The following is a 19,933-nucleotide window of genomic DNA, read 5'->3' as shown; positions in this document are numbered from 1 at the left end:
AAATGAGATCACCGATTCAGTATTAGGACCACATGAAGTAATGCAGCCTGATTTACTGGGAAACAGTACCAAGCAGTCCAGAAGACTTATGTTGTTACTTTGAAGCCAAGGCAGGAAAAAAGTATGGTCTGCTAGGAGTAACAATTTCACAGAACAGCCAGTATTTTGGATTTTTTTGTAAAAGTATGCTGAAAAAATGATTCCATGATTCTCAGCTGATCCCACTATTTCTGAATTTCTCCCTTTGGTTTTTTGTTTTTATTATTATTATTATTTGGTTCCAAAATGTTTTCAAAGTATTCTTTCTTCATTATAGGGAATAGTGGTAAAGCAGTAATACCTGCATCTAATCCACACTTCATCTACTGTTAAGTGTAGGGAAATAGAAGTAGAGAGTCCTCCCATAAAAATGATTCTTAACAAGACTCCACCGTCCCTGACTTGTGAAGTGAGACCAGGTGCAAAAGAAAGCATGCATTCACCAGTCTTATGGCCTCCCAACAGGGGAGATTAGACTGCAGAATCCTCAGAGCAAAAGATTTACATCATGAAAATATTTAAGATATAAAAGAATAAGTAATGGAAAGTAAAATTTATAAAGACTGCTTCAGTGCTCTAATATTTCTGTCAAGTGATCACTCCGTTAGTTTTACTATATACATGAATTAGATTGTTTTGGACAGTTCCTCACTGTTTGTGTGAAAGAAATAAATATAATCTCATGACAACAGCTACAACTTTTATATCTGCCTGTGTAAAATGTATATGCAGAAAACGATATGATGTCCAGACCAATCCTTGCATCTTCTTTTTCCTCTAAATCCTTCTTTCTATATCACCCAGAAATATCGTTGAGGCATATCAAGCTTCAAGGAGAGAAAGCAAAAACAGTGCCTTGCTGGGAACAGTAAGGTCAGGAACATCCTTTACAAAATTAAGATATGCATGTACATCTTCAGGAAAATTACAGTAGCAAATTTTTGAATGAAATTGAAGAAAAATCACCCTTATTTCATTTTTCTAATTCAGGTCTTTAATTTGAAATAGATACCATTTATTCAAGGAAAATGGTATGTCTTATTCTGATATCTTTATTAACTTGAAACAGACACACATGTATACATTTCTGTGGGATACTAGCAAGGATAATTATTTTCTTTGGTAAATAATACCATATGAATAATTTATTTATGTGTTTTGAATTTAGAAAGCATATCTGAGAAGTAATCTACAGAAATAAGTATATAGAAAAATATTTAAGTATTCTGTGTAAAAACAGAAATCTACCTTTTCCTACACTTCAGCAAGAAATAACTTGTAATGGTTAAAATATGCTGATTCCATGGTAATCCAAGCTTTACCATAACACTAGATAGGTTGAATAAATCAATTGCTTTCATATAAAAGTCATAAATAAATTTTGGTAAAATCACAATATTAAAAGCAATCCAGTCCTTTCTTATCCTATGTCATATGTGATGTGACCAGCAATGTCATTTAAAGTTTAATTCAAATAATAAAACCAAATAGTTTACTTTATTCCAGATAATTCAGGTTTATAGTTTCTAGGAAAATTTTCATAGGAAAAATACAGAAAATAGTAATTTCCAACAGAAAAACTATCCCAGAAAAAAACCCCACAGCTGAATAGATTGGCAAGTCTGAAGAGAAAGATAAGCATATATAGAAGCAAATAATTGTGAAGTCTATTCCATATTGTTTTCTAATAAGTAAATAAGTAGAAAGTAAAAGCAGTTTTAAATGCTTAACTCATTTATTTTTGGAATTTCTTACCCCTTTGTTTTCTCCTTAATTAATCCTTCAAACTAGGAAAATTTTATTTTAAAAAGAAATTTTGTAGCAATCACATGTTTTTCCTTTCTGGTACTTCAGGTTTTAGAAAGCTGTGACTTGTTGCAGGATAAATTGATAAAATGAGTATTGATAATAGTTTAAATATATTTAAAAGATTACTTTTAAAGTGTATTCATTTGCACTTATTACAAAACCATAAAATTTCCCATTAAAAAAAACCCCAAAACTTTTAAGAAACCTAATTTAATTAAGAATTCAAAAAATTAATGCTTTTTAACCTAGTATTTCATAAATATTTTTATAGTGGTGTCGCTTATCTTGACAGTCCTAAAATACAACTATATTTATTTGCATTTAATCTCTTAATTAAAAGCCTTTTCTAGGAATACATCAAGACTGCATCACTATATGGCTCATTCACTCTTTTTATATCATACTTGCAGGTCCGATTATGAGGTCATGTTGCACCCCTCTTTTTTTCTTTTACACATAATCATCACTTTGACATCACACATGACATTTCTGCTTTTATGGTAAGACATTATTTATAAAAGAAATCATATTCCAAAAGTCCAAGAAAATAATTGCAGGGGTGAGGAAAATGTAACTGTCAAAAAATGAATACACACTTCAGAGGAACTTCACTGGATGCATCTCTGATTATTACTGAAGTAAAACAAATTTCATTGACATGGAGCTAATTCTTGTTTCTACAAGGAGCTTGATTTAGCACATCGACTGATGAGATGCATTCATCAAAACACCAAATTTTATGCACAATCTAGATTTCAGGGACCATAAAAGATCACATCTTGTAAAACAAAGTAGAACTAAAGCAATTACATACCTTGTGGTTTTTTAAGCCGAAGATGGAAAACAGATTCCTTACTGGTTGACTTGGATAGGACAGATGCACCAAGACAACAACTGGATTGCTCCTGATCTAAAAATTTTTTTTAAAAAAAAACTCATTTAGAAGTAAAAATTTGAACAATTCCCCTAATAAAACAGTTTCATAGACGGAGGTTTTAAAAAATACATTATTGAATGGGAGCACATGGGCCTTCCCCCCCCCACCTTTGCTTAAAGGTTCTCTCAGCATTTTCCTCACTGTGATGAAGAAAACTATAGATACGGAGAGCTTCTTAAATAGAAATAAAATAACACGTCATGAAGAAAACCAAAAGTTTAATGTATTTTCAGTTAAATAACATCTAGATATTACAAAAGAAACTACTTTCTATATATAAAAAAAAAAATCAAATCAGCAAGAAAGCCCACGGTGATATGAAATATGTAAAATAAACCTTGAAAGAGACAGGTTCAGAATCAGCAGTATTTCCAAAGTTGCAAACAAAAATTGCTTTCTTGATGACAAGTTACTGGATCACCTAAAAGATTACTTCATAGAGACAGAAAATTCAGACATTATTTTGTTTGTTTCCACTGATTACTGCTAATGTCATGGATAAATGAAGAATGAAATAGGAAAAACTGCTTTGAAGTCCAATTTTATGAACAGGTTTTGGAGCTGTTCAACCACCCATAGGTGTCTTGCTAAAAGAATTGACACTTGCAGGAAATGCCTCGTATGAAGTATATCTAGCTGTTGACTCCAAGAATCTCAGCCCAATAGATAGGCTATCTCTGAATAATACATCATATTAATGGGTAGTAGCACTGATTGATGAACTGTTGAGAGGAAGATATGGTACACAGCAATGCATTAAATAGCCAGGAAAAAACTGTCATTTGGGGTTACAGAACAAAGCTGAAATAAGCAGGAACAGAACAATGAGCAAAGATGTACACGAAGGCAAAGAACAGCTCTCCTGAAAATATCAAGCTTCTTGCTTCTTGTGAGAAGAAAAACAGCCTCAAAATTATTTTATCCCAAGAGCAAAGTTTCGGATTTTGGAAACCACTATAGAGGTTTAAAATGAAATTTGCAATCTATAGGGAAATAAAGAATTGAAGGGTCCTTTCCAAACATTAAAGGATGGGTGCATAAGAAAAGGCTACATAGCCATTTTAATATCTCAATAAAGCAACTGTATTGCCATCTTTCTTGACCTGAGATATTGCAATGGCAGAAACAAGGCTATTGTGAAAGCTTTCCCTATAATGCTAATTATTCTGAAGGAATTCTTTTCTATTTTTCTGCCTGCGATGCAAAGAAACTGAATATTGTAAATTTCCCCTACTAGAAGTTTTCCAAATTTTAAAATGTCTGTTATTTATTCTTTCTTTATATCCATCCACATACTTGGCAAAAAAGTAATTTTCACAGAACTAGCTGACTAGCCTTTGCTAATCTTTTTTTTTTTTTTTTCTGAAAAATAATTTCACTTTGTAAAATTTAAAGCACTAGGTTTACTTCATGATGCATTTATCAGTTCAGAAGTGCATCTATAGAATGCACATTATTTTTTTAATTGGTAGCTAACATCACAGTTTGAATTATGCCAAAATCTCCATAAAGTGACACTAGCACTGCTATTCTATCCTAATTATCCACATGCAAAAGCGATTTGAAAATAACTGATTTCTTCACATTTGTATTGCTTCACTCTAACACTGACTTAAATTTAAATATACACAATAATTCTTATGTCCAATGTATTTTCCTTGAAAGAAAATGAACTGTTAGTAGAAGACTTGCATTTGAGTATTTAGCTCAGTTACATAACAAAGTCAGCGGAAGCAGCACAAAACCACTGTGTGATGCACGTTTGAAAAGTAGCAATCCTAGTCTGGAAATCTTTGTATAGAAAAAGACATGGTTAAGCTACTGTCCATGAAAACTTATCTTGGAAATAAGATAAATTTCAATAATCAGCAATATGAGCCAGCTATTTTAACATGACTGTGCACACGCCCTTACCAAAAGGCATCGTATACACTGCCACAGATGTCAGTTTTGATAACACTGTATTCCAGAGAGGAACCAATTTACCTCCTTTATCTGATTCTTAATGACCACTGTAGCTTTAATCTTTTATTTAATCATGACTCTAAGAAACAGTTTCATTTTTTTTCCTGAAACTTTAAAATACTTTTGGCCCATTGAAAATATGAAATTAAATTATCCATGTCAACTGAAATAAAGTATTTATCGGTATTAACAAACCACTAATACTTAGGGACAGTTCTTATAGGTGAATGCTGTGGGGGTCTGATTTATGCTGGAGATTTCAGTACTATCAATTATTTGCATCAGTTTAGTTCCTTCCATAAAGCGATATTCCATAAAGAAATATTATATAATGATATTTACAGAGGAGGAGTAACATTCAACTTGAAACAGCTGAACTAGTACAAACGGTCACTAAAACATCTGTAACAAGAGTTTACATACTCTGTAGCTCTGATCATTGGCTCATAATGGGGAAAATTTCCTACTATCAAATAAACATTACTCCCATGAATATGCTTACTGTAGCTATGAATGCTTAGCGTGAATAAGATCTGCAGATTTAAGCTACAGACATGTATCTAAATCCTGGGAAGAAAACATATTGCTATTAAATTCCATAAGAAAACACTAAGTTTTAGTAGGTCCCAGGTCTCATCCTTTCATCACAAATTATTAGATGATGGGTAGTTTTACTTGCTCTATAATTAAAAAAATAAAGAAGTATTTGTGCTAAAATGTCAATCAAAATTCACAGAAAGAAACATTTCTGCGGAATAACGCTCTTGGGTTTGACAAAGCTTCAGATATGCAAAGGACAGCTTCAGAAATGGTCCAGATATTACAATTCCCAATTAATTTCTATTTTAATTTTTGAACTATGCAATTCTAAACATAATTTCACTTCTATCTAGGGCAAAAACTGCCTATGGAAAGTTATTCGAAAGCAAGCTACAGATAACTTCTGTAATCTTTAAAGCATTAAATAAACCTATAAAAATGTTTTTTGTTTATTGCTTGTATACTTTAATTGAGATGCCCTATCTTCATTGTTGCCACTTTTAATTCTCTTAAGAAGTGGCACATGGTCTGAAACAGAATTTGTAAAGTTCAAGATCAATCAAACATTTCATTATGCCTTCTGAATTGCTAGTTTCTGTCCATTTTCCCATCCAGCCCCCTCTCTGGCCTCCAGTAACACCAGCAATGAGTGGACAAGTCCAGTGCAACATTAAATAAAGGAAGGCATTCTAGCAACTTGCTTTAATGTTAAAATACCAGTTAAGAGGCTTCAAAACAGTACCTTAGGTTTTATATTACTAAACATACAGTTTTAAGTGCTGTTCTCCAAGATTGATTCAAAAACTGTGAATTTGAGCCACCTGCTGACAGGGTCATTTCTACTCTTCAGATTAACATTTTTCAGGAAAAAAAAACAGGTTTTAAGAATAACTAGGCTTTCACTCCTTAAGGAATAAATTAAGACTACTTTCTATTTCAAACTAATATGTTTGTGTTTAATTCAGAGGAAAGGTTACTGTTGCTATGTCTGAAGTAATACTATCGGCATTCCTAATTAAATTGTACTTTCCCAAGTGTGTTCTTGCACTGCTACAAGAGATCCTAGGACAATAATAGGTTTTTCATGTCAAAACACATTAAAAAAAGCGTAGAACATCACAACACGTGATGAGATCCGGTTTTCTCCATAATTTAGGGCTGTAAATGTCTTGAAAAAATGTTTGGTTTTGGACATCTCATTAACAAACCAATACAAGCAAAATTAACGGAGGGTGGGTATGGGGTGGAGTGTGTGTGTGTGTGCAATCTGCAAGTTCAGAACTACCGAAGTTCAGTTCTTGGTAGGAAAGGAAGTGTACTAGAAGTAATGTATTCATACCAGGATAACTTTCTCACCAGACTGATTAGCCTTGTGGGGTGACAAATTCATTCATAATGTTGAAAAAAACCCAAGTTAATTAGTTTTTACTGTACACTGAACTAACATATCTGCATTGCTATGGCATATATAGTATCAAAGGTAGTATATTAAAATACTATTTCCTTCCTTTCCAGGTAAACTATGTCCTTGAACATGAAAGTTCAACTAAATACATAGACCATTATGGAAATTATTTCCCAGGATATGTAAGGGCCAGAAATACTATATTGAACTTATGTATCCATGACTTTGCTTACAAGACTAGATTTGTCTTCCTCTGGAAAGAAGGAATTACAGTACATAGTCCTACAGAGAGCAAATCACACCACGCACAACCACATCTAAAGACAGATCAAAGTTGTGAGTGAGCAGCATCTGGGGTGTCCACCCACTGGTTTGAGTTGCATTTAAACTTGGGCTCCTGCTGTTGGTCACTGCCCAGGCTATGTCCCAGCTATGCTGTCTCTGGCCACACACCTTGCCAAGCCCAGCCTGCTTCGTTTGCTGCCTTGATTACGGACTCCTCCTCACTGTGGACCTGGCTGTCAGTTCACTAGACTATGGGTTGAAATTGGTTACTGCCACCAGACCTGCTATGTTGTTCTTGTTTGAATATTGTGGGATTGCAATCTTTGTTTGAAAGGCCTCTTTTGTCTTCTCTATCCTTTCTAAACATCCGCACTAATCCACAACCATGCTACAATTGTGCACAGTGTCACTGACTATCTTCATAATTCTGATCACATTGCAGCCTTGCAACTGTTCTTCCTGTTTTTCCTGTTTACTGCCCAAGCTCTTTGCAAAGGTATGCTCAAATATTTGAGGAAAGAATGCCTACAGAACCTGCGAGAGTCTCCTTCAATCTGTTCAATGTTTCCTTGACTGAACAGGGAGTATAGATCCATGTATTCACTATATGAATGAACAGCAAGGTATAGTATCTGCAAGGTCAGATAAGCCCTAGCAATCTTTTCTGCAGCATCTCAGATCTGAGCTTCAAGAAAGCAGCTAACTTCCTGGGATGACATCTTGCTATGGAAATTGGCAGCCTTTGTCCCATGGAGGAAGAAAACTTCAACAGTTAGCACTAATTGATTCCTGTTTCATAGTACTGGTTCTAATCTGAAGACCCGAGATGCTCAGCCCAGACTCCTCACCCTCAACGGAACTTTTTTCCCTTCCTCTCTTTCAGAGCTCTGAATCTACTCTTTAGAGGAACAGCTGCAGATGGAAATGGAGACGTCCCCATTGCTGGGACTCCGTGTCTTCTTGATGTTTCTGTCTTCTTTCAGTCACACCAAACTTATCAGCCTTGAAGGATTTGGCTCTTGTTTCCGCAGAGTCTCTGCAAAGATTTTGTCAATCTCTTGTTCATTAACCTCGATTCAATAAAGCTCCTGTATCTGGCACCACAGGGAGTCTACCAAAGCACACATCTAACTGGTGAGGCCGTTGCCATTCATACTGCAGTGCCAAGGAGAAACTCAAGAACTCCCAACTGCCTCAGACTAGGATTGCCACCATCCACCCTCAGGACTTCCATTTGTGTTACAGAAGTAATGACTGCACCATCCAGGACCTGAGAGCAGCTCCTGTGGTGTGTTGTCAACACATACACATCCTTTTCTACTAGGAGTAGTGCCTTTGAGCCTTGTGTACACACACTGAACGCCAGCTGCTGCATCAACTGTCCTGTTACTGTGTGCAGACCCAGCCTGTAACGCTCCTTGTCACTTAAGGGGCCTAGATGCCAGATAATTAGGAACATTACTCGGTTCCCCTCTCTGCCAGGTCCCCTGCTCAGCAGGTGAACTCTGGTACTGTTCCTGAGATCTTGGCCATGATTTACTTAGGCTGTAAACAGTGGATCCACTGCATGCTGTGGCTTGTCTCACTGTTGTCAAGGAAATTCAGAAGTGGTTTGATCATTTACAATTGGAACTCAATTTTGTGACAGTCATGAATGAAAATATTTTAGCAGTTAAACATGGGAAAATGCATAAAAGTCTGCCAAAAAAACTTGTTCAGCAAAAGTATAGAGCATCCGGTCATGAGACAAAAATGCTCTTGACCAGGCACCACTTAGGTGAAAGAATCTACAGCACCCCCACACACCCCCACACCCCATATTAACTGTATATGCAGCCAAAGATGTATTTCTAATTCATATCTCAGAACATGTAATTAAAAAGCATCGGTTCAAAGCAACAAACGTGAATCTATATTTTTTACAAGTCGTATTTCTTCACTTATTGTATGTGCCAGAAACCCCAAATCATAGTGTGACTGTATAATATTGGCTTAAAACTTACTTTTGCACAGTTTTGTCATTGCTATTCTCTTACATTTTCCCATCCATGGGGCCTGTGTTGGGGTCACTGGAAGTTTGTCTTCAGGTTTTGTTATACATAGACACCAGGAAATGCTTTGGCACCAGTTTTCTGATGCTACATGCTGTGTTTGAATAGATGGAGATTCAGGAGAACCTTCTAAAGCTCTCTGATTCACTCAGAGTGAAATTTACTCTTTCAGTGAGTAAATTTCAGTCATCAAGGAGAATCTGGGATTTTAAGTTCTACAGCATTTGTGAAATCTCAGTATGGACAGTGACTTGGCGATTTTTGGTAATTCTGGACCTTACATTATTTTTAAGGTTTGAAAATATTGCTGAAGCATACTTGCTTGGAAGGTCAGTCAGAAAAAAAAATCTGATATTTTGCCCTTTCTAGCTCTAGATCTCTAGAATATGACAAAATAATATAAATTTGGAAAATAACTGAGGGGAAAAAAACCAAAATAAAACATTAGCTATTTGGCTTAGACTTACAGCTCCCAATACATACCCCAGGAGTCTCCTATTGCTTAAATGCTATAGTGCAGTTCCCAGCCAACAAGTAGCTGCATGTATACATAAGGCTGGATGACCTAAGATATCTACTGTGAACATTTGTCATCGAAGGTTTGTGATATTTCTTAGCTCCCATAGCACAGTCTACGGAGCTTTTCAGGGTGGATATGAGTGATACACAATAGCTCTGTTGACAGGAAATGGAATGAGGCAAATGTAATCACATCCCACTCAAATTTTTAATGCAACCCAAAGAGCTTAAGTTCCTCCCCGACACCCCAAAAAAATCCAAACCCCTGTACCTGTCAGCATGACGTCTACCACCACGTTTTCAGAAGTTGGATTTTTGAAGGATATGACGGCAGAAGAACGCTGGCCAATGCATGCACTTATGCTGGTTGGTTCCATTAGCTGAGGAGGAAGACCAGTCCCTGAAAGGTAGAATATCCACTCTTCAAGCTGTAGATGAAAGATGTCATTATTTAATATTTGACAAGTCAGATCTGTACATTCTAAGGCATTTTGCCTACTTCTTCCTCCTAGTATTCTCTGCCTCTTTTCTGTTGTAAGTGAACTGCTCTTAATGCTTTCTTGCTTGCTTTCTTCTTCCCTCAAGCCATTACTCTAAGTATTGCTATCTGATAATCAATAGTTCCAGTCTGGGAGATGTTCACATCTCCTCTTTGCACTTAACTTCTGTGCTACATGGAGTATTTAACTTCCACGTAGCTACTAAGAACTTTCCATGTATTGAATGGAAAGATGTAGGTAGTTGCAAGGGGGCAATTCAAAGCATGTATATTAGAACCTGAAAGCAGATGAACTGAGAAGTTATCTTCAGAAGACAAAGGAAGAAGGAAAATAATTATTTGATGGAATAGCAGTAGAATGACAGAAAAAGCTAAAATCGTTACTCCAAAGATAATAAAGAACATTAAGTATTATATACAGAAGAACAGAACATTGGAAAGATAGTAGATACAGAGTATCACCATAGAACAGAAGAAAAGGAAAATATAATTAAGTTGATGGGTTAATTTTGATAATTTTTTACCAGCATGGTTGTAAAGAGTTGCCTGCCCCACATTTAGTCTTTTAAGGTCATAAAGAGTGATGTTAATAATGTCACTCATTATGTGACCTTTAAAGGTGAATGAGCAGCAAAGGTGAATGGTAAATGTAAAGATGTTACCATAACTTTAAGGAAAATGTTTAATTTGTGTATTCATGACACTGCCTTTAAATAATAACAATACAGACTAAAATCTGAGGCTTCTTACAAACTGCTCAAAGTGACCCTTTGGTCTGTTTTGTTCATTATCACTCAAAAAGGTATGCATCATAAAGAGAATAGAAAATAATAAATAAAATCAAAACAGTTTTCATTATCTGAAATACTGAATTTACTTCTGCATAGTCTGTCTGAAAAAATTAAGGAAAATCTGTAAGGGACAGGGTTCTCTAACAACAAATCTGGAAACATACAGTAAAAAGTGACTAGTACATTGAGACTTCTAAGTATAAACAAGGATAAATAAAATGGCACATCTTATGTCTTCAGAAAATAGCTTTGGACAGCAAATTTGCTTGCTTTTATTACCATTTTAAAGAGAAACATTCAATCCACCAAGAAAAAAAGACATTTTAATATTAAATAAGGATTATTTTTTTTTGTTATAAAAGTTATCCAAGGGTACAGGATTTTAATTTAAAAAAAAACAAACAGAGGAAGAACTGCTTTTATACAGATGTAGACACTACCCAATACTAAAATCAAAATATAAAACTAAAGTCTATGTTTTGTTTAGGATTTAAACAGTGATTTCTATCACCTGGGTTGTGGGGACTTCTACCATACTCAGACTAGTAAGAATTAAAAACTACCTCCCTTCAAAGTTACATTTTATCATTGACTTAAACATGACCTATAGCCTGTTTATGGTTAAAGATTCGTGAGCAGGAAGCTAGCACCGCTACTCAAATTCTGATGGGAAGGCAAATACTGCTGCTGCACAGACCTTGAAGCAACACAGGACTAACTCTTTGGTGAAGTCAACTGTAAACTGCCCAAGAGCTGCCAAGCCAGCATGCCATAGCATTTGTGTCCCTGGCTCATGTTCTGCTTTATCACATCAGTCTCAAGAAGTTAAAGGTAATCAAAAGGCTGAACCCATTCTGGAAGCTATTTTGAAGGACCAGAACACAGACATGAGCATGCCAGAAGACCAGGTTTTCAGAAAGCTGGATGTGTCAAGCTATTAGTGGCCTACACTGGCTTGTTACTGATCCTTTGTACTTGCTTATAAACACAGTAACAAGAAAACCTTCTTTTTTCCAAAACTCTTAATGCAGAAGTTATGAGACAATATCAGTCTAACAATGCTTTCCAGGCGCACTGTAAATTTGTGTGAATCTCCTTGTTCATAGCAGGTAATTTTACACTGAGGTACAGTGCAGGGCTAGGAGGAGTGCACATGTTCATATTTTGTGCGGGAAAAAGATGAAATTTTAGCTTTAATGCTAAAAGCTCAGGCTCCAGTTCTACAAATACTAAAAAATGTAGCTTCCACTGATTTTTTGTGGTTAAAAAATAGAGCCATTTTGAATCCCATTGCTTCAAGTGCTGTGCACCTTTAAAACAACACACTTAAACTTTGTCAAACTGAGCAGCTAAGAAGGAGCCAAAAAAAATTAGTGGTCGGTCTGGAAAATAAAAGACGACAACCAAAAAATTACACAGATTATAGGACAGGCTTTCCTTGTCTGGCCTGCAGTTACTGTTCCTCATTGACTCATTTTGTGATGGAGCTCAGATCATGCATGCTCAGTGCAAGAAATCAAGAGGAAAAAAGATTTTAAGAAAACAGAATCCTAAGACAAACAATACAAAATAGATCTAACATTGGGCTTAGTTTCTCTCCAATATTACCTACCACTGTTAAATGCTCTACATTATGCCTGGATGCTAGCATAGTTGAAAAAGAATAAGATAATACAGATACGTTACAACTTTGGGTGTGGGTTATGTTCAAGCTGACCTTTCAATTTTGCTGTATCAACAAACTTAATTTCAGATTATCACAATGATTATAACTAAGCTCAGACACACACTGTGAAAAGCTCTTCGTACAACTTCAAACCAGAAACAAATGAAGCAGGTCATAGCACAGAGCAGTTTCTCTCAGTTCAGGAAAGAAGCACAATCAGAAATAGTTAATGCTTATCCTATAAGTACTGTCATTAACTGCTTTCAGATTAGTCAGCTATTCAGCTATCAGATCGCTTAAGTGTCCCTTCAGATATATTTAATCAGAGAAATCAAGAGAGGGAAATCAATGTTGAGGTGGAGGAGCTACATTAGAAATTGTTTGAGGCATCCACCACTGATGCAAAACATTCTTCAAAGGGACAGTTATGGCTGTGCAAATATTCAGTCAGCTATCAGTATAACAATTTGGAAACTAAAATAGTCAGATTAATTTAGTAAGGACTGTAGCAGCAAAAATGAATGAAAATTTACAGATTCAAAAGATTCAGGCATAAGAAGAGCACCATGAAATTACAAAGATTATACCAATATACTGAAACGGTTAATGGGGTCTGGACAAAGCAGCCAGAAGGATGGGATACTGACCAAAGTTCACTGCAGATAAAAACTTGCAGATTTTTCATTACTTGAAAGGAGATGCACTGAATGACAAGATTCAGGTGGCAAGGCTCAGTTTGTTCCTGAAAGCTTTGTATGAATTGTTGTATTGTTTTATTGCTTCTGTATTTGGTGAAGAATTTATTTCTTCTTTTTTTTAAAATATAAATAAGTTTTCTGTGTACCATTAGGATCCAGGCAAGATAAAGATATCCTGTCCTCTCAAACTGGCCCTGGATATATACTACTTATAAGATAATTGCTATCTCCTTGTTTTTATCCTTAATAGATATTTAAGAAGAGACATCCTGAAAATAAATGCTATGCTAATAGCACCTAGAAATAACCTGCCTGTTCAACACACTTTATAAGGAAAAAAATTGCCACATTAGTTCCCTCACTATTTGTTTTCTTTATATAAAAGAATATTTGCTTTTGCAGTATTACTTAAAAAACTACTGAAAACTCCTGGTAGCACTTAAGTGGAGTAATTCACACGTCAGCACAGTCTATTAGGATATCTGAATCATATTATCAGTTTTTCTTTTTGTTTCCAATTGTATTTTTAGTTAGTTGGTAGGTCAAGTTGATGACTCACGTGTCTTTATTTACTTGTTTCTCATTTAAAATTAAGAAAAATTACAGAGAAAAAGATGTAAACAATTCTAAGATGCTCAAAGTAAAAATAATTTTTAACTAAACTTAAAGGAAGAATTCACTTTTTCATGTGCATGACCTTCAGATCAGATAAAGATTCAGATCAGATAAAACATGAAACAATTTAACTTTGTTAGGGCTTGGGAAAAACTTAAAGAATTTTAATTTCCAGAGTTGACAACGCTAAGAAATGCCAGTCTTCTGGTGTTAAAACCAGCAGAACTAATTACCAAGAAAGCTAAAACAATTCATTAATTATTGTAGCTCTTAGGTCATTATGCCACATTTTATTACTGTAAAAAGAATAATTTCTGTGTAAAGCTAATGTTAAAACAAATTAGAACTTTTGAACATCTTTGCATTTGCTATTTCATTATGCATCCAGACATTAAATTTCAACTTGACCTACAGACTGAAACCCTTACTTACATGCCTATTAAAAATATTATCTAATTGGAATCCCAAGTGTTGTGGGCAGCAGACATAGTATCATACCTGTGAACACTTGAAGGTTATTGATGCCTTGTGATTGCCTCTTCCAAGGGCAGATGGACAGAATTGCACTGGTACTTCAATGGTGGAATGAGGAGCGACAATCAGCTGTACAAATACAAGAAAGGAGCAAAGGAGAGGGGGAAATAAATGAATTTTTTTGAGTCTGTTTCTGTTTTGTGCTTTGTATCAACGGTGTTGATGTTTCTGTGATTAACGCGTTCCACCACGTGCATTCTCCTCTTTCAGCAAGCATAGTCTGCTAAGGCAGCAAGTGTATTGCAGTAAATGATCCCAGTGGCAGTCACTGCACGTTCATTGCTCAGAAACCACAGAGCTGGTGTTATAGATTGCTCCAAGGACACGGACAACAGCTCTCACAAATTCCATTCAAACATGACTTTGGTGTCTGATCACGCTGATGACACTAAAAGGTTATCACATTGACCTCCAAAGACATGAACTGACTTAAACCAGCGCTTTGTCCCTTTTCCACTTACTTTTATCTAAACAAACATTGTAAATGATATTGCTAGGCTTCTCTTCACCTGATGTATACTAGTAGAGTCTCAATTGCACAGGGAAAAGTAAAGTATCTGACTACAGTGGGGTCATAAATGTTTTTAAGAACTAGATAAGCAGTGAAAGAACAGAATTATGAATAATGAAAATGCCAGTACATTGAGAGAATGATCAGCTAGAATCATTGGATACACAATTACTGCGTCTATTTTTTTTAATTTTTTTAAAAAAGCACTAGACTTTTAATATCATACATGTATAAATAATGTTTGCATGCAAGAAGATATAAAAAAAGGGTTGGAATTACGGACACTCAAGCTGTATTTTATAAAACTAATACAATTTACAACTAATAAAAACCAAAACAACACCCTACAGCTGCTGCCACTGATGAGTTCTTTCATAAAGGAAATGTCAGCCCTGAAAGAACAGGCCACTAACAGGCAGTGAACAGGAGTTATTAAAACATTCATTTTTGTTTACTACATTTTATGGCTGCAAGATGCCTGAGAACACCAACAAGCCCTGCAGCCTCTTCCTGGGGATTTGACTGCCTGTGCTCTGATACGGTGCTCGGCTCAGGGCTGGGGAAGGCTTGACCTTAAGGCACAGCAAGGTGGGGACATCCACCAGCAGCCCTGCCCCACCACACCCAAAGACAGCAAGCAGAGCCATGATGGGGACAGGAATGGGGGCCCGCTGTGCCACCAGGACTACTGGTCATGGCCACAGCGCTGAGGCCAAACTGGAGGACGCAGAGGGTGAAGCAGGGACAGTAGAGTCCACTCTCAGCACAGGGCAGAAGCCCCTGATGAGGCTTACGTTGCTTTTCCTCACTGCCCCATGGCTTTCCCCAACATCTCAGAGCTGGACCCAGGCAGAGGCCACAGGCATCCTGGTCCTGCCAGCCATCTTCTGGGTGTGTCTATAGGGTACTGGCATGGGGTCGGACTGGGATGCTGGTGTACCTCAAACAACAGATATTCCTGCTGATGGCAGCGGGAGTTAGATTGAGCAGGAGAGAGGACAGAGCTCAGATATGGTCTACTAATGCACAAACCTCAACATTTTATTCTTCACTTTTAGGAGGCAAGTTTTAAAATACTTTCTCAGAATACTGCCATAACAGTTCAGTGGTTTGAAGACATTAATTGCCTTGTCTATTGGGGCAGTGGTATTGTATTTTTTCAAACATTACTAACTCAATTTTACAGTTTCCGCTGTATGACAAAAATTTCTGGAAGGGTACGTAGGTGGGCCCCATGCACAGAGCACATGGCTCGCTGCTCTGCACCCACTCCCACTTGACTGTTACAGCACCTGCACCCCCCATGTGGGGAGCACAGCACTGCTGCGTTGCTCACACTTCACAATCTTGTACGTCCCATAGGTGAGAGATAGCTTTAAAGCACATTTGCCCCCAGCAGTCAGCTACAGCCGTCCGACTCCTGTCACCTTTGCAAGGTTTCTATATCATCCAGAATAACAGACCTGAAGGTGATACCTCCCACAAACCACCTCCATCCCCACATGCCCCACTGCCCAGAGTTCATTTAGGTGTTCATCATCTAAAAGGAGCCTGAACAGCTCATTGCTCGGTGGGCTCCTGGGCATGCTCAGCATCCAGAGACCTTTTCTTCAGAGATTTAACTTTCATTTGCAGTCTAGTTCCTACCTACTTTGTCCAAACCAGCCAGACCCATTTATCAAATGAAGACTTTCAAATGGAGAAAGAACCTTAATGATTACTCCCTACCAAATACTTTTCAATGAAATTAAAAAAGCAAGGTAAAGACAGGTTGTCACAGCATAAGAATACATGTTTAAACTAAAACTACAATATCTAAATTTTTATTAATTTCACCAAGAGATCTACATAATTTTGAATAATAACCCTCTGGTAAAAATGAAACCAGACTGGAAATCCGTTTTCAATAAGCATTACTTGACATATTATCATTACACAGAAAATGCACTGCCACAATGAATCTAAATAATCAACATGGAGTTACAATAAACCAGCAGACTGTCTGCTCCAGAAACAGAAAAAAATATTTTTTTTGCATTATAGATCTATTTTAAAAAATTCATTTTATATAGCATAGTATGATGTTCTACTGTATCCAGAAAGTAATTCGTTTTGAAATAAAGAGCTGGGTAATAAAAAGAACTTACTTTCTACTGAAAACCAAAGAATAAATTGCTTTAAAAATGAGAATTGAGAAATGACACTAACAATAAGTTTAAAGAAGGTCATACTTTGCCACAAACATTCAATAAAATATAGTGAAGTTAATCCATGCCCTGCCTTCCATTTTGTTTACAGAAACAAATGTCCGCCAAGATACTCATGTGAAAGTGAACAAGCATCATTGCTCCTCATAAGATCTAACATATAACTGTTCAAATACAGAAATTGAGTCTGAAGAAGACTGAGCAAATGCACATGCATTATTCCTGTTATAATGCAATAAAGGAGGGAATTTTTTCATTAAATCTAAAACTTTCTTCTCTACTCAGTACAAAACAATACTATTGCTCATTAACAAATAATAAAGCTCGCACACAGAGACTTAGATTGGACTCCTGTCTGCCATCCCTTCTTTATTAAGTTATTTTTCCTCAATAAAAATTGTGTTTCATAACCAATCAAGATGGAAGATAGCTTAATGAGAAAAATCTAGGCTAGTTATAAGCCAGGAGAATAGCAAGCTGAAGACTTACAGTGAAAAGATGTCTCTTCGTGCCCATACAAATGATCCCATTTATAGGAGTTGTTTGTATTTTTAAGTTACATCATAAATATATGTGTGTACAAATATTATACAGACATATGTGAAATCTGTCCATGGATTTATATAGAGGGAAAGAAGTTGAGCAACATAACATTACTGATGATTAAGACTTTTAACCTGTTAAATGCTCAACATGAATCCTTCTCTACTGGAGATAAAAAAAAAAAGCTGTGGTTAGGAAAGAAACACAAAACTCAACATCTTAATGACTGTTCCCCCACAAACTCATAATGTCCTACATGATCATGAAAAACAAGTTAGGAATTTTGCAGCAAACTTATGAGTTCATTTCTGTTCCAAATTTTAGAGAATTTGGCAGCATTTATAAAGATGTTAAGTTAACCCATACGTTATAAGATTGACAAGAAGGGAAACAAAAATTAGGTGTAGCTTGGTAATAAAAACAAAAACAAACAAAAAAACAACAACAACAAAAAAAAAGAAAACCCAAATCACATTAAAACCTTGAAACCTTTTATCAAATTCTTGAGAGAAAACCAAGATGGTATATTCCATTTAATGTTGTCTTAGGTTACAACTTCAAAGCCGCTAACAAGATACATATACTTTTCTCATTTTCATCAGTTTACAAGAAGTTAATGGAGCTGCTTCTAATTTACATGAAGTTGACAAGAACTTTAAAGCCTTTGAATTTCATTTAGACTTCATTAAGTACCCAGAAGTTCAGGAATACTTGAGCATAATTTAACTGGACCTCAGGAAAGCCTGTCATTAAGGATGTCAGTACTTGAAGTTGAATCACATCTAAAGAAAATAATCCCTTGTGGCATTTCAGTAATGCCTTCTGTTGCAAACTCAGACTGGAAAAACCTTCCACATACATGGAATTATGATAAATATGATATCTGAATTTGTTTAAATTTCAAAATATTAGTCAAAATATTGGTTAATATTTTAGGCAGTTAACCTCTAGGAAAGATAAAATTTTCTCTGATATGCTGTTCAATCTGGTTTAAGTAACATAACTCAATGACTGATAAAATCTATTTGAGACACCTTCTGACTGACAGCCCAGTATCTTCAACAGTCCTACACCTTAGCTGGCATAAAAACAAGTATGGATAATTACATGAAATAATAAAATTTACTGATTTGAAATATGCAAATTTTTAAAATTACTACTAATACTCTTCAAATATTACCTATCTTAATTGGCAATCCCCATCTTCAACCTATTGTTCAAATAATTTACTCTTTATTATTGCATTTATTCTGTGGATCACTCAAATCAGAATTTTTCTGTGGACAACAAAGCATTATTTGCTTTAAAGAGAGCAGAAATTTGAATAACTAATATGGGAAATTTCTTCCACACATCACATAGACATTGAAACTGGCATTAATATAAGCTAATACCTGAAACACAGGTTATAATTTATAAGAACAAGCACTAATCTTCTGGAAGTTGCATGCAGTGTTATATGTAGGGACTAAACCTAGGATGTAACATATTCAGGAGAAGTATTTAAATGCCATCCCCTGCCTTTGTCGTGAAACTGAAGGAAATCACATTACCTTTCCAAACATGGGTCTGCAATGGAAGAAACAAGTTCAAAAAGGGACAGATACATCAGATAAATATTAGGTAGCTGCTTATAGCAAATTCACCAACGCTATCCTTTGACTTGAAGAACTACTGTAACTCACAAAGAACATTTCAGAATTCAATGCATGAACAATATATGACTGGATATTCTATTGAGAAGAAAAGAAAGGAAAGAAAGATCATTACTGCAGTTAGCGTTGAAAGCGGTTTTGCTAAACAATGTAATATAGTTATAGGTGATGTGTGAATCTCTGGTGATGAAAGGTGATTAAAAAAAAAAAAATCCTGGACAGGATAACATGCAAACTGCTGGAACCAAAAGTAACTATAATTAAATCTAATCCAAACCTGTGACAATGATCGAAACATAACATGTATAATACTCCTAGATAATTAATACAGTTTGTATCCATTTTTTTCTTAGCTCCTATTCAAATACCAATCAATGAAATTACTAGTAATAACACTTGTTGATTTTTAACATAATGTATGAAGATGTGTTAATTTGCATGACATCAAAGACAGACAGAAATGAACACCTCACATTTTATACTTTTAATTTAATGTAATTCTATGTATGCAAATACAGAGCAGTTCAGTAAATAAGTGTATTTAGTTGTTATCTTTGGAGCCTCTTTTAAGAATGCTTGGTCTTGTTGTACCACTATATTTGAGGCTGAAAGCCGTTTAGTTTCTTCAAGCCAAAAATGAACATATTATGACTTTATAGCATTC

General features: G+C 35.6%; 1 protein-coding gene across 1 annotated transcript in view; it reads right to left on the bottom strand.

The window, feature by feature from the left end:
- CFAP47 (cilia and flagella associated protein 47) overlaps window positions 1–19,933 on the bottom strand; it is a 345,115-nt gene that overhangs the window by 70,587 nt on the left and 254,595 nt on the right. The window contains exons 55-57 of the mRNA XM_027816959.2: window positions 14,318–14,422; window positions 9,822–9,978; window positions 2,663–2,758 (exon numbers count right to left, since the gene is read on the bottom strand). Coding sequence (XP_027672760.2) covers window positions 2,663–2,758; window positions 9,822–9,978; window positions 14,318–14,422 — 358 coding nt within the window. The remainder of the gene's footprint in view (window positions 1–2,662; window positions 2,759–9,821; window positions 9,979–14,317; window positions 14,423–19,933) is intronic.

Source organism: Falco cherrug, chromosome 2 (genome assembly GCF_023634085.1).
Source record: "Falco cherrug isolate bFalChe1 chromosome 2, bFalChe1.pri, whole genome shotgun sequence".
Taxonomy (NCBI): Eukaryota; Metazoa; Chordata; class Aves; order Falconiformes; family Falconidae; genus Falco; species Falco cherrug.
The sequence above is the reverse complement of the archived record's forward strand: the minus strand, read 5'-3'. Positions and strand labels throughout refer to the sequence as shown.